Source organism: Pygoscelis adeliae, unplaced genomic scaffold (genome assembly GCF_000699105.1).
Source record: "Pygoscelis adeliae isolate BGI_AS28 unplaced genomic scaffold, ASM69910v1 Scaffold244, whole genome shotgun sequence".
In the NCBI taxonomy this organism is placed as follows: Eukaryota; Metazoa; Chordata; class Aves; order Sphenisciformes; family Spheniscidae; genus Pygoscelis; species Pygoscelis adeliae.
The window spans coordinates 2,583,819-2,598,118 of NW_008824648.1; the positions used below are offsets into that span (position 1 = coordinate 2,583,819).

At 37.1% G+C, this 14,300-nt stretch overlaps 1 protein-coding gene across 1 annotated transcript in view; it reads left to right on the plus strand.

Moving 5' to 3' along the window:
- The first annotated feature begins 1,786 nt into the window (after window positions 1-1,786).
- Window positions 1,787-14,300, plus strand: part of ADK (adenosine kinase) — a 288,796-nt gene continuing 276,282 nt past the window's right edge. Inside the window, exon 1 of the mRNA XM_009322457.1 lies at window positions 1,787-1,858. Within this exon, the coding sequence (XP_009320732.1) occupies window positions 1,803-1,858 (56 nt within the window). The 5' untranslated portion in view covers window positions 1,787-1,802. The remainder of the gene's footprint in view (window positions 1,859-14,300) is intronic.

Here is a 14,300-nt window from a genome sequence, read left to right on the forward strand (position 1 = left end):
AATGTCCTGTCTTGGGGCTCCAACTGCAATCCCCTTTATCCTTATGTCTTCTTAACTGTCATCTGGCTCTCCCTCTTCTTTTCTTCTAGCTAGATTTAACTTATGGTTATGCTATTTAGAAGAATCAGTACTTCTTTTCACACTGACAAAAGCATCTAGTGAGTCTTATAGGCAACATCTGCTTAGTAAAAACCTATCTCAGTTAGGAGTGAGCTGGATTTCTGGCTCCGTCTTCACAAAGCAGTGTCTTCCACATTTCACTTACAGTGAAATGGGCTGTAAAGGCCTGTCTTCAAAGCTACAAGAAAAATAGGATACTTAAAGCATGGTTTGCTGTGTCTCAATATCAAGGTTATTAATCATGTTTTCCACTTCTTCATTTCTGGACTTCAGAATTTAGCATTTAATGGAGGCTAATGTGGCATTGTAAAGAGGAAGAAGCTTGACTGTGTACTTCTGGCACGTAGCTTCAAATTTGACAAATGTTTGTCAGCTAAGGGCTTTTCATAGCAATTGTGAGAGGAAGTAAGTGAATGAGTTTCCAACCTCTGTTGGACACAATTCATGAGATTGTTCCATATCATCTCCTTTCTGCTTGTTTTGTATTCTTTTTTTCTTATCCTGCTGAGTAGAAATTAATGAAATCTATCATTTAGTAGGCAGATGTCGAGTCTCTAAAACATTCATCTTGCTCCAAATGGGCCAGAACAATTGAAAACTCACTTTCTTTGAGATTCAGCTGACACTGTTATGCAGCTTTGGATAAACTGCAGATAAACTTCGGATCCAACTGCAGTGTTACAGTAGTACTTTTTGGGTGATGGAGAGACAGGGAATATGCTTTCTCTGCAAATACTTGATAGAGACATAGTAAAGAGGGAGGTGTATTTGGTAGTCATACTGAAGCTACCTTTCGTGGCTAGAGCAAGGGCTTGCCTTGCCAGTTGGAGGCAGCAGGTGTTAGCTTAGCAAGGAATGTGGTGGGTTTGGATGTAGTTTTAGGCAGCCCTCGAGAACAGCTGCATTCACTCCTACTTGACACCAGGCCACGTATCTAATCCGTTGGGATTACTGCATTATCACCCAAGTACTTGCTATTCAGGAAAATGTAACACATGGTTTCTGAATGAATCTTAAAAAAAAAAAAGTTAAAGCCAGCTCTTTCAGCTGTTTACAGTATCTCTGATGTCTTGTTTTTATGTGGCAGAAGTCATGGTAATGAATTTCTAATTGATTAAAAAGTACATACATTCTTATCAGTAGACAGCTACACCGTTTAAGATGGCTGACAATGCAGAATCCATAGTCTCTTAATTTCAGTTTATTAAAACAGACTTAAACTGTGCATTGTTGGTCAGTAGCAGAGTAAACCCAGCAACTAAGTCTGTTCACTGAAATTCTTATAACCTGGTCTGATGCTCCCCCTGTCTAAAATCTGGTACTACAACTTGAATGCAGTCCTTTAAAGCTACAGAATGTGGCATGCAGCTCTAATTCTTTATCTGAGTGAACGATAGCTTAACAGAATATATACCGTTATGTATTCTTGACTGCTTGCACTCTGTATATTGATCAAAGATGATTGTTGTAGGATGATACTTCACTCAAATTTAACTCTGTCTATGTGCCAGCTCTTCATGTGACTACGGCGCTGGGCAAAATGTGTATCTTTTTGTTCCATAGCTGTATTCAAGAAAAACTTTTCTCTCTAATAAAAAATGTCTTCAACATAGAAACATTAAACTAACGCTAAGCTGACTTGAAATAATTGATTCTCTTACAGTGAAAATGTCCTGTTTGGAATGGGAAATCCTCTGCTTGATATCTGTGCAGTTGTGGACAAGGACTTCCTTGACAAGTAAGTCTTGATTTTTATTTTTTTTTAATGTCAGTTTTGTTTCCACAATGATCCCTATAAATAAACGGAGGACTACCTGCTTGTGTAATGCTAAGTTTGTGCTGATCTCTGTGGGATTCTGGCCTTATGCTGAAAGAAGCCGACATTGTATCAGTTGTTTGATTGTTCTAGCTGTATGAAGCTGTGGTGGTAGTGTCAATGAAAAACTTCAGTGTTTTCATGTGGTTTTGATATTTACTGTTTTCTGTCAATTATTTATTCTAGTCTCTTCATGCTGTCTTTGCTAGCCTTTAATTGGAAGCAATCGTCAATGTCAGTAAGATGTAGGTAGCTCTTGTATGAATATTTGTGTGCTACTGTTGATGTATTACAGCACTCTTTTCTTTCTTCAGTGATGACTTTGGGGCAAATAAGCCATTTCTGTAACACACCAAGAAAAGTTGTGCAAGTGTACCTTTTTTTTTAATATTCCAATTTATCAGTCAAGAACAGGACCATGTGGTCTGTTATCTTGCTTAAGCCTAGTTGTTATGCTACCATCCATATAACCATATCGCTGAATTGCTGTTTGTGTATTGCTGTTGGCATTAAGCTTACTCATCCTCTGATCAGCTTAGAGACATGTCTTTTCAAGAGGTGTAAAATATAGTTGCTCTTTTAAATCCTTCTGCGTGAGTTCACTTTTTCCAGTTGTTGCCGCTTTGTTTCTCTTGTTTGCAAGTGATCAGTAAGTTGATTTCATCTTTCAGAGTGCTCACAATTCTTTGTTTAATTTTTAAAGTGCTAGTAATTTTTTTTCTCTAGTTGTTCTTCTAGTTATTAATGGGAATACTGGATCAAGAATAAATTTCACATCACCAACTGAAGAACAGATGCAGAGTTTTTATTTGTGATTGTGTACTGTCAGCCACAAATCTCTTGTTCTGAAGCTTTTAATAATATCAATAATTTGTTTTGCAATGGATATTTTATCACTCAAGTTTTCTCTAAAGGTGTGTTTAAGTGAGAGCCTGAATATTATAAGCTGGAGGCAAAAGACAAGAATGTAATGGAGTGTATCAATCTCAAAAACATCTGGAACTTTGAACATTCAAGATGTAGACTTGATTTCTGAACAAGTAAATTATTCTGATGTAATTCTCTGCCTTATGTTTCTACTGAAATAACTTGAAAACCAGTCTCTGAACATAAGTAATGACTCCGCCCCCAACCCAACAATACCCCCCAACTAATCCTTATGAATTGCTGTCGTAAAAGAGGTGGTGGGATCTATACTGCAGCAGTGAAATCCTGCAAGAGTGCGTTGTGCTTTTCACTGGACCTGATATGCTTTGCAGAATTCAATTTAATTTTAAAATTAGAAGTATTATGTACTCAAATTTGAGTCCTGTCAGACAAGTTAAATTATCTCGTGGAACAGCATGTGCTCTGTGAGCATTTCTTTACTGCCAAAATGCCTTTGTGGAGTATTGCATTATTTAAAGCAATAAGCAGTCCTCCAACAACAGTTTCACAGGGGACTTGCTGATAGCGTGATAGCTCTGGTTATAACCTGAAAACTGAGAAGCTTGTCTGTCTTCTTCGCACGCACCTGATTTTATTTCTAGTTCCCTATTTTTGAGTGTGTGCATAGTAGTCCATTTAACAAACAGACAAGCATGTTTCTATTCTTAAGTCCAATTACCTTTTGCAATACTTCCTGAAATGAGAATGAAATCCCACGCTTCCTCAGCTTGTGAAGGGAGATAAAATAGCAAACCTAGCTGTAGAACAACTGCTAGAATAAAGTTCTCTATTCAAATGCTGCAGGGAGGTGCAAGAATGTAGATATTTCAGGACTGTGAAGCATTTGACAGAGAAGTTGTCAATCATACCAGCCTAGTCTCTCTGTTTTTTCTTGTCAAACACCATGTGCATCCATCTCTAGCCACGTAGTGTCAGCTCTTGGTATCTTGGCAGTGATCAAGTAACTCTGGAGTCTGTGTCTCACCTCTTGAACTGGATGGGCATGTTTAATGGGGCCATCAAGCCAGCTGGGCTCTGACTTGAGAAGGTAGCTTAGTAAAATGAGGAAAGAGTTTAAGTAAACACCCATAAGAATTTTATATATTTAACTTTTTCACTGTTTCTGTTAGTTTATCCTCCTCTCATGTATAACCAGTTTTAAGAGTAAATACTTTTGTTCAGAATAAAGGACTTGATGTTGCAAGTTTAATCAATGTATATTGTCAATGAAATGAGGGATTATTAAAATGAGTCCTGTAACCAGATTATTTTTGTAACTTCTATTAAGAAAATGCAAATGGAAACAGTGTAAGATTGTGTAGGAAGTCTCAAGTGGTCCTTTTAACAATATTTAAATAGCCTACAATTCATGTTCTAAATAAACCTGAAAATAAATACTTAATGCAGTCCTACCCCTGGCAGATTTGAAACAGCTTGCTGCCATGTAATACTGGTTTGAGGAAACGAGCAGTATTGGAGAGTTGGGTGGGTGTTTTTGGCTTGGGTTGTTAGCACAGCCCTGTCTCCTTTCTTTGAAGGTGGATTTTGGTTTAATCTGGACTCCAAAGCCTTTCACTCTCTTGACAAGTTTTGGAAAGCTTTAACCCTTTCCTAGACTATTTCTAGGAGAGATGGTCTTAATTTATATCGCAACAGAACTTCACTGTGCCCGTCTGAGCTTTTCAGACCACATTGGCAGTCTGGCATTACCTGAGCCAGAGAAGCTTTGGCCTCTGTCAGGTAGTTATGTTCTCTGGGTCTCATTTCTTATCTCTCTTCAGGGAGACAATCTGAAAAAGTGTTAGCAATGTTGCTGGCACTGTTGAAAGCGGGTGATACCCAAAACCACTTTCTGTTCACAGAGCTGGAGAGCAGTCTTGAAGTAAATATAGTCCATTGTATGTCCTTTGTTTTTCTGAGTATCTGCATGAAACAAATATCAGAAATACCCTTTTGGGGGGGGGGAGGGTGTCTCTTTTTAATTTACATTAACTACATAACCTAACAGTATTTATTTTTGTTTAATTTTTCTAGGATATAGATACTTGCTCAAAGAGCAGCTTTTTATGGGTGGGAGGGGAAAGAATAGAAAAAGGATTGATGCTTTGTAGGTGAATTGCTAACTATAGCTACACTAATCTGCAAAAGTAACTTTGCTAACAGGTATTCATTAAAGCTTTTGGTGTACTTGGTTCTACCTGCGACATTTAACAGGAATGATTCCTTTGCCTACTGAATCTGTAACAGGCATTTAATAACAACTTAATCTACACTACGTACATTAAACTCTAATAAAGCTGGCAAAGAAATTCTGATTAACATGGCCGTGATGTTTTAAGACTCCATAGAAACTCAGTACTGCTGACTCCTGTAAATACTCCAATGTCCTGCTGTTAAAGTTAGGAGATGGCATCTGTTTCATTGCTCCCCCTAGAGCACTCTGTTTTGCAAATATTTAGTTTTTTGACATTTATCTAACTATGGTTAATTCTTAGGCTGTAGAGATCTGGTCATTACTTGTCACCTCAAGTGCACATCCAGCGGTTGAGAAGTGTGTGTTCACAGACACTGTTCTCTTGCTGTTGTCTAACATTTGGGTCTATGACTGCATGAATTGAGGAGGTGGAGAGAATCATTATTGACAAATTCATGTTGACAGAATTATTATGCTACTCTTGGAACTTCTAAATATGTGAAAACCTTGTATCTTCCCTAATTAGCCAGTGAGAAGGTGAGGAAAACATTTGTAATTGCCAGCACCTGTATAAGCATGTAAAGTTATAAAATATTTCAGCCCATGCTCTTACAAAGGAGTGGAGATACAGGGAAAATTATGATATATGTCCTATTTCTCACATCAAAGTTAAGGATGCTTATTGTGTTATTTCAGTCTATTTTCTGGGCCCTTGACCAGAGCCATGATCTCATGAAGTGAGGTATGTTTACTAGTCTGGATGCCGAATTCCATTGTATTTGTCATCTCCAGACTGCTTATTTGATCACCATCGTTGTCCAGGATTACAAGCTGCTATTTGATTTACTTACCGGTTGTCAAAGCATCCAAGTCTTTTTCTCCTTGTGTGTTTTTGTTTTTGTTTTTTTCCTCCTTAAAATCAGGGCCGATGGCAATCTTTGCACAAGTTCATTGAAGAAGATCAGTAAAGATCTGTAGTTTTTAATAGCCTCCATGTCCTGTATCATCTGCTCGTTAGTTCTCTTCTCTGCCTTCTCTGTGACACTGTTGTAAATACAAACCATCTGTAAACCAAGAAATGGGTTTATGTTCTTTTTACTCTTCACTGGGAAAACAGGTTTGAAGAATGAATGGGGTCTTCGAAGTGTGTTTGTGTTTTGGAGTGGTGGTGATGGTTAATGTATGAAAAGAGAGTGTCATCACACTGAAGGAAGAAATGCTGTCATTGTGATCTGTAATGTCACAAGTATGGGTATGGATCTCCTGCAGTGCGCTACTAACTTGTCTGCAGCATTGAAGGTGGTTGGATTGTTACTGGAGATTCCAAGACGCTTGGTCATTCTCTACCTTTCCTTACTGCAGAGTAGTGTTGGAGGGTGATGGATTAGTTAAGCACAAACTTTTCTAATAGTGCAATGTTGACATCTGGTAAATTAAACTTTCTTGTTTGAGGCTGTTTTAATGCTTGCTGTGATGGAAGTGAAGATGATGTACATATCTGATCTTTTTTCCACTCTTGTGGGAACTTGGATTATAAATTAGGAAAAGGTTTGAGAAGCAGCTGAAATGAAAAATATTTGCTTACTTGCATTAAATTTACATTGGTCTGTATAGCTGTGGGCTTTAGCCATTCTGCCATGTGTTATTCTTAACATTTTCAGTTTGCACCTTTGCTCGTATCTAACAGAAGCCTTTGTAACTTCCCATAGCAAAAAAAAATCAAAACACCACTCATTCAGGTAACCCTCACAAGGTGGATAAGGGTCTAAATAGCTTTTACACAATCAGAAGTGAATCTTTTCCTGTTCACCAAACTCAGGTTTCAACACAGTCTTAAGGCTTCAATGCAAAACAAGCCCTTCCCCAAAAAACACACGGTGGAGTGAGCTTGGAGACTGAGAAAGACAAGTGGTGATCCTGTACTAGGAGGTTGCAGGATCACAGAATGCACAAGCTGCAGATATGGACTTTGCTGCCAGATTTAAGTGGGAGAAGCCCCCCCCCCCCACGATTTACAACTTTTTCAGTTTCACTACTGTGTTTACTTTGTCTTTGTGTGCTTCATCAACCCTCTGGGACAGGTTAATGGGGTTTTGTATTGCTTTGAGTTGGGCATTGTGTTATCTGCCTGTACGGTGCTGAATGTATGGAAAGTACATAGTAATAAGTTTAAAACTTGTTGTCCCTTTGAAGATAGTTTTCTATATAATGTTCCATTGTTTCAATAATCCTTGTGAAAGATTGCTACTAAAAGTATCTGTTGCATTGGCTGATTTGGCAGAGAAGCTGAACAGCTGAGGGTTCTTTATTATTACCTTGTGTTTTGAGTTGTATCTGTAGCAGTCAATTTAGCTTACCTCAGGGTCTGACCATAGAACATTGTTGAAACTGTTGAGCCAAATTGCATCATCTGACTGCTGGTAACTTATAAAAAACTTAAGTGTTTGCTTGCAAAAACTTAAGGTAGTGATGGCTGTCTTAAAAAGGTCCTCTCAGTACTAACGTGCCTATAAATTTGATAGCATTCCTGACAACATAATTAGAGCTTTCTACAAGGCTGATAATTTCTCCTAGTGCATTTAGCTAACTGTAGTTTAAGTGAGTGAAAGATTTTAATTAACCTCCATTTGGAAAAGGCTATTTGAAAAATCTACCCTGTGCAAGGACAAAGTTCTGCATGAGGAGCTGTGATGTTTTCAGGGTATACTGAGCTTGAGCAATGATTATAGAAGAGCTTGTAACTACTTATTTACCGGTAAAATAGGATGCAGCGTGTTCATGAATAGGAAATATTCCACTGCTTGTTATCTGTTCTCTTTATTGTGTGTTTTCACTTTAACTACTTGCTTAGTAATAAACTGCAAATCATAACTTCATTTTTAAAATTTTCCATTTATTCAGAAAACTTGCTAATTTAATACATGTCACTAGAACATGTCTAGTTCTTGGATTGTTTTCTTTAGAATAACCTTGAGATACCAGACAGACTGACACACACACCGGGCTTATCTGTATTTTCCCTTCACTCCCAAGTAAATATTTGTTTAACAAAACTTTGGGAGTTGCGTTACAACGCAAATGATGAAATACAGGGTTCCATTTGCCTCCTCAATGCAAACAAGGAACTTTAAGTGAAAGAACTCTATGAATTGAGTGTCTCTGTTTTTGACTAGGCAATAATATTAAATGAAAAGACCCTTGCTGAAGATGTCTTTGATGGAAAAAGCTGGGTTTCTCAGTAGAGAACTGGAGTTGATCCAAAACCAGATAGTACAACTTTCTCTTTGGAAGTGGTACTTGCTGTTTGTACTGAAAAACTTTTCATCGTAGAGTTTCCTGATTGTGCAATTGCAAGATTGATTTTTATTTAGGATAAAGTAGATAAAACCTGTGATTCATGTGCTGGGTATGGTTGCAGGCATTCTTTTTAATTACAGGGTAATAAGATGTGATTTTAATACTGCTTCCCATGCCCATCCTGCTTCTCCAACCCAAAATTTCCAACAGCATAGGAAAGGCTAAAGTTATTTTCTAGTTACTATAGTAATATAGTGGAACAGTTTGATCACTTGTGAACTGAAGAATAGAAAAGTCCAGTCAAAAATTAACAATTATTTGTCACATTCTCAGTTTCTTTAACTGTAGAGGAAATTGATTTGTCATCTCTTAGAAAAGATGACTTTTTAATGATAGCATTTTTGAAGTGGTTGGAATACCTTCAGCTTTTTAAAAACTTCAGTTTTCTAAAAAACTAGACATTTAAGTAAACTATAATGCTCATTACTACTTGATTGGTTTTGCTTCATTCTGGTCAGGCAATTTGCAATCTCAATAGCTTTTCTTCCCAAGTTACGTCTATCAAGGTGAGAGGGATTCTGTCCTTCCCTTGAAAGTAAATACTAATTTTTAACATTTCTTTTTAGTAACTTGCTATTTCATCAGGCTATTCCTGAACAATGTGCAAATACCACATCAGTGTTACTGTTAACTGTAACCTAAGTTATGAGGTGCTTATGCTGCTCTTGATCCCTGATACTACACTTGTGCTCTGCATCACATAATCACGTCCAGGCCTGCTCTGTGCTTTGCCTCTTCTTGTCCTGTTCCTTTCTGGGGTGTTGGACCTGTGGTCTCTGCTGCAGCCACAGGGAGAGGGTGGAGGCAGCTTGTCTTCCTCTTAATTACTGGTGTTCTTGTTTTCCCTTAGTCAAGGGCTGGGGAAGAGTAAACCAGCTGTTTGATTGCTATTTTACTTTATTTTTGTCGGGGCAGAACCATCAATACTCCAAGTTACGGGAGACCAAGTCTGTGTTGTAGACTTCATTCCCTAATAAGTTCAGATTAAATGCAGAGCTGGGGACAAAGATCTTTCATTTCACAAACCCTTGATTCCCCCCTTTAATAGGATAATAGAATATTTCAGTAAAAGTGTTGTGTTTTTTTTAATTATTATTATTATAATGAGATTCACTGATGAGTTCATCAGTCACTGGTGTAGATGTTTGTGCTGTGTGTCCTACTATGCCATTAGATTATTATTTTGAACCTGTACCAAATCCTATAAAACAATGCTATATCTTTTAGGACAGCTCAAAAATTGCACTCAGAAAAGCTCTGTGCCTTTGCAAGCTGCGTGAATTAATTTTAACATACAAATTATCTTCATTTTTTTTTTAGTTCCACTTTAAACTTGTGGGTTTATGTCTGTCTTACTATCAGATGAAGACTAGGAGCAATTTTGGGTGATTATTTTTCCAGCTTGCTCCAGTGATTTTTTTTGTTGCATTTTTTCTCTTGTTGTGAAGTGACAGCAAAAGTGATTAAGTTTCAGTGCAAGGATCTGAGATGCACATGACAAAGCATAAAGGGGAGCATATGACTACCTAATATGACAAGCTGTAACAAGTGAACAGTAGCAAGAAGTTATAGAAATACAAATATTACCGTGGACATTTTTTCAATCCTTGTATTGTTGAGGCTACTTATTTAGTGTTGAAGCTGGTTCTTATTCTTTATAAGCAACAGGAGCTTCCCGCTGGTAGGAAGATAGGCGATAAAGATCACTGTAAAATTATGCTATCACTCTAGTCAGGAAGCGTACGGTCATCTTCCTTCATGAGAAGTGAAACTATGACCTGACCCCTCCAAGTAAAGGTGGCATGCAGTCTCAACTATGGATATTAAGTTAATAGAAAAATAAAAATGGTATATGGTGATGCAGATGTTTCAATCCCAGTGTCTTTTACGTGGCTTCGAGCTAGCATACTTTATCTGTTCTTTTTCAAGACAAGAACTGTAGTTACAATGTACATCTTTTAATTTCTAATATTTATATTTCCCTGGCCTTCCAGTAGAAGAGGCAAAGTGTTCCAGAATCTCATGTGTCTCTTGGGAACTTTTTCTGTAGAGTTGCTGTGTGGAAAAGAGGTTGAAGACCTTCCCCCAAATCTGATTGCTATAACTTCATTTTTTGCAAGAGTGTGTTCCAGTGTATTTCATTGAAGCCATTTTGGTTTTGAATTCCACAAGCTCGGAGTTGTTGGAAATTACATTTCAGAGGACTGTGGGCTGGGAATTAGCTATCTTTACTTAGGGAAAGCAAAACTTAGCCTGCGCAAAATTCCTGACTTCTTTAGTAGCTTTTGTGCTAGGGACATGGCTAGCATATATGAGCTAAGGCAAACTGTAGAGTTGTATTCAACATATTCCACCATTCAAATACCTAATTAATTAAGATGAGTAAGTTGCTTTAGTAATTGCTAGCTTTTTTATTGTTTTGAAAGCACCAACTACAAATTCCTCTTTAGCTAAGAACATCTGAGGTGTAGCTGACTTGTTTTCAAAAGTAGGGCATTTCAAGTTTTATATGTAAATTAGGGTCAAAAGTTAGTAAAAGAAGCCTGGCAACTTTACAAAATAGGAGGATATTTTGAATTTCAAATTTTTGCTGACTCACAAAATTAGAAATGCTCGAAACACCTTTTTCTACAACCAGCCCTGGGACAAAACTGTTATTCAGCCAAAGCAGGAAGTTCTTTTGGGCCATAAATAGCAGGAACTGTCCAAATACCTCAGTCCCTTTTTCCTCTGCCAGATCCTTGGATGTCTGGACTTGATGTTGCAGCTACCACTGTGGGTGAAGGGTTAAGATGCAAAACAGTGGCTATGGCTAGAGGCGAAAGGGGGAGGAACAGTTCTTCCCAGAAGCAGTAATTGCTGTTCTCGGTATGTCTGATCCTCTAGCGGTAGCAGAGCAAGGAGTTGATCTCTCAAGAGCTCTTCCCTGAATCTCCATCTTGGTATTGCTCCTTCTTTTTTTTTAGGATTAAATTGAAATTTTCAGTGCAGTAAAGAAACAGTCTCTGCCATTGTCCATATGCCACTTTTTTCCAATAAAGCTAAGGCCTTTAGTGGCTTAGAAAAGTTCTTTCAGCATGGCTAGAATTTCACAGTAGCTGCAACACTTGTCTGTAGCTTGCTGTTTGCTCCAGTCAGTGTTAAAAATCATTTTAGTACATGAACTAAACATGTTTAAGAACATCATTAAAGTACATGAACTCCCTGACAATTCTCTGTTTAAGTTTCTGTAAGCTGAACTGTCCTGTAACAAGTGCTCAGATGCAGAGCATCTGAGATGATGGAAGAGATCTAGCTTTTAGGCAGCACAAAGACTCATTTAGGTTGCAATAATAGTATGGAATTGATACTTCTGCCTAGCCTGTCACAAACAGGAAGACATCCATAAAGTTGCGTAACAGGAAAATGGAATAAACCTTAAAACTTTTTCTTGTTTATTTAAAAGATACAGTTTAACTGGTATGTAAGACTCGCTGTTAGTTTCCTTATGATTTCTAAATGGAGCAATGCATTTTGCCTTAAATATGATATACCATTTTTCTCTGTGTCCCTATGAATGATGAAAAGGTCAATTCTTAGCATTTTTAAGACAAAGTATTTAACATCAATCAAGATTCAGTACAGCCTCAGCACTTGCAGTATCCTCCTTGTGGGGGATTTTACTGCTTGAAAGTAATATTCTGGGCTGCCTTTGTGGTTTATGAGTTCTTCACTGGAGAATAATTGTCTTTTGCTGTGTCTTAATTGATTTTTATTCATGTGGCATTTCTTTCTTTGTACTAGAGATATTAAAATAACTGTATGTTAGAAATTCTGTTTTCGTCGTTGGTTTTTTTTGAGAGAGAGAGACAGAACAGATCTAGTATGGGGACAAAGCTGTAATTCAGTTCTGAAATGTATTGCATGTTGGTTTGTTTGCAACAGTGTAATGTTACTGCCTTGGTTAGTTTGTCCAATGTATTAACCTGTATTTTATTGTAGAAGTAGAGCCCGTTGAACTTCATCCTGGCACCTAAAGCACGTTGCTTTACAAGTCTGCCTTCTCCTTAGAAGAAATGATGAAGGATTTGTTTTCAAACATAAAGAAGCTCAGTTGAGTAGCTGGCAGTGCTATTCATATATGGCATACAGAGAGTCTTTATGTAGAAGAAATCATTAAAATAATCCATAAATCTAGGCAGGAGAATCTCAGGATCGCGTCCACAACCACACTACTCTGCCTTCCCTGAATGGTATTCTGTTACAATTTCCTTCTCAAAGCAGAGCTCCTTATGCAGCAGTGAGGTATTGGGGATTTTCAGTACTAGTGCTGACAGGATCTGTTGTAGAACTGGTACAAGTTGGTCCGAACAATAAATTTTAAAGTGCTAATAACAAGTAATTGTGGATAACAAGGAAGAGAACAGGAACCCTTCAGTTTATTACTGTTCAGATTATGTACATATTACTTCTGTTGGGTTTTTTTGGTAAGTTTTTATGCAAATGAAACTTTAATGCAAGATTGTGAAAGCTGGTTTGTGTTTATAATCAAAATGAATTCAACTACAAACCAATGTTTATTTCTGATTGAAGAAAATAGGTATGTAAAGGTTAGGTTATGATTTCGGAACAGAAACAATGCAAGATGACTGGTTTGACTAAAGAAATGGTTTGAATAGTGAAGGCTCAAAGGAATAATATTAAAAGAATGTTAGAGTTCAGTCTCTAAGCAGAACTGCCTATAGCTCTGCACAAATTGAATTAATGATTTATTCCTTAATGAAGTTACTAAAGGTCATCCAAGTATATTTCTACCAGTGTAATGAGTACAGAATTCAGAGTACCAATTTAAAAAAAAATACAGTGTGTACAGCTTGTTCAAAGGTGCTTGCAGTCAGATATTTCAAAAATTATTACTGAGAAAACATTTTTCTTTAGCTGTATACCAGAAGCATTTAGATGTCTTAAATTTTTAGCTTACTAGTTTATAGTTAAGAAAACTGTTTTGACAAGGCCCCTACTATATGCTTAAATCCAGAGTGATAGGCCTGACCCTATTAAATGATCATAGTTTTCCACAGTCTGGTGATTAACAGGCTTTGAACTTTCCTGGCTTTCTTAATCCTTTTTAATCATTTAAACCTATTATTGTTTTGACTTCAATTTCAAAAGCCCTTTAAATCTGTCTCACAATATTAATAGCTGATTAAAGTCCTGATTTCCAACCATATTATCAGTGGGGAGTCTATTTTATTACACTGAATAATTTAGAAACAACTGTTTAGGAAAATGTTGATCGGGGGGTGGGATGAACCAAAGAAAAAACACCAGAAAAACTATACCTAGTAATCTCTATATTTAAATTAGTGATCATATCCATGCAAGAAATTGGGGAAACAAAATGCTTCTAATTTATGACATCAATAACTGTATTTCTTTTTTTCTTTTAGGTTTTTTAGGAGTGTAACTTTAAGTTAATTCTGTGTTGAAATTTAAATCCATCTTTCATTTTCATAATAAGCATTGTGGTGAAAAAAATCTTTCTGCTAATTGTTTTGGGATCCCTTTCACCCAGAAATTCCAAGATTTTTCTGAAAAACAGGTTTTATATAGGACGTGATGCAGCCAAATAAGACTCCAGTCATACTAGTACACAGGAACTGGGTACTAATAACTGGGTAAAAATGAAAACACCAGAAATTCCTCCATGGGTTCTCTAGGATGGTCCTTCATTCTCTCAGCCCCGACATTTCTATTCCAGTAGCAGTGTTTAAAGTCTGGAATTTTTTTTGTACATGAAATGGCGAAGATCTGTGGTTTGATTTGCACTGAAACTTTTCCTTAAGCAGATGCTTTTGTTTGGTTAAGCAGTGTAATTCTCTGCCAGTACAATGCTACATGCTCTTT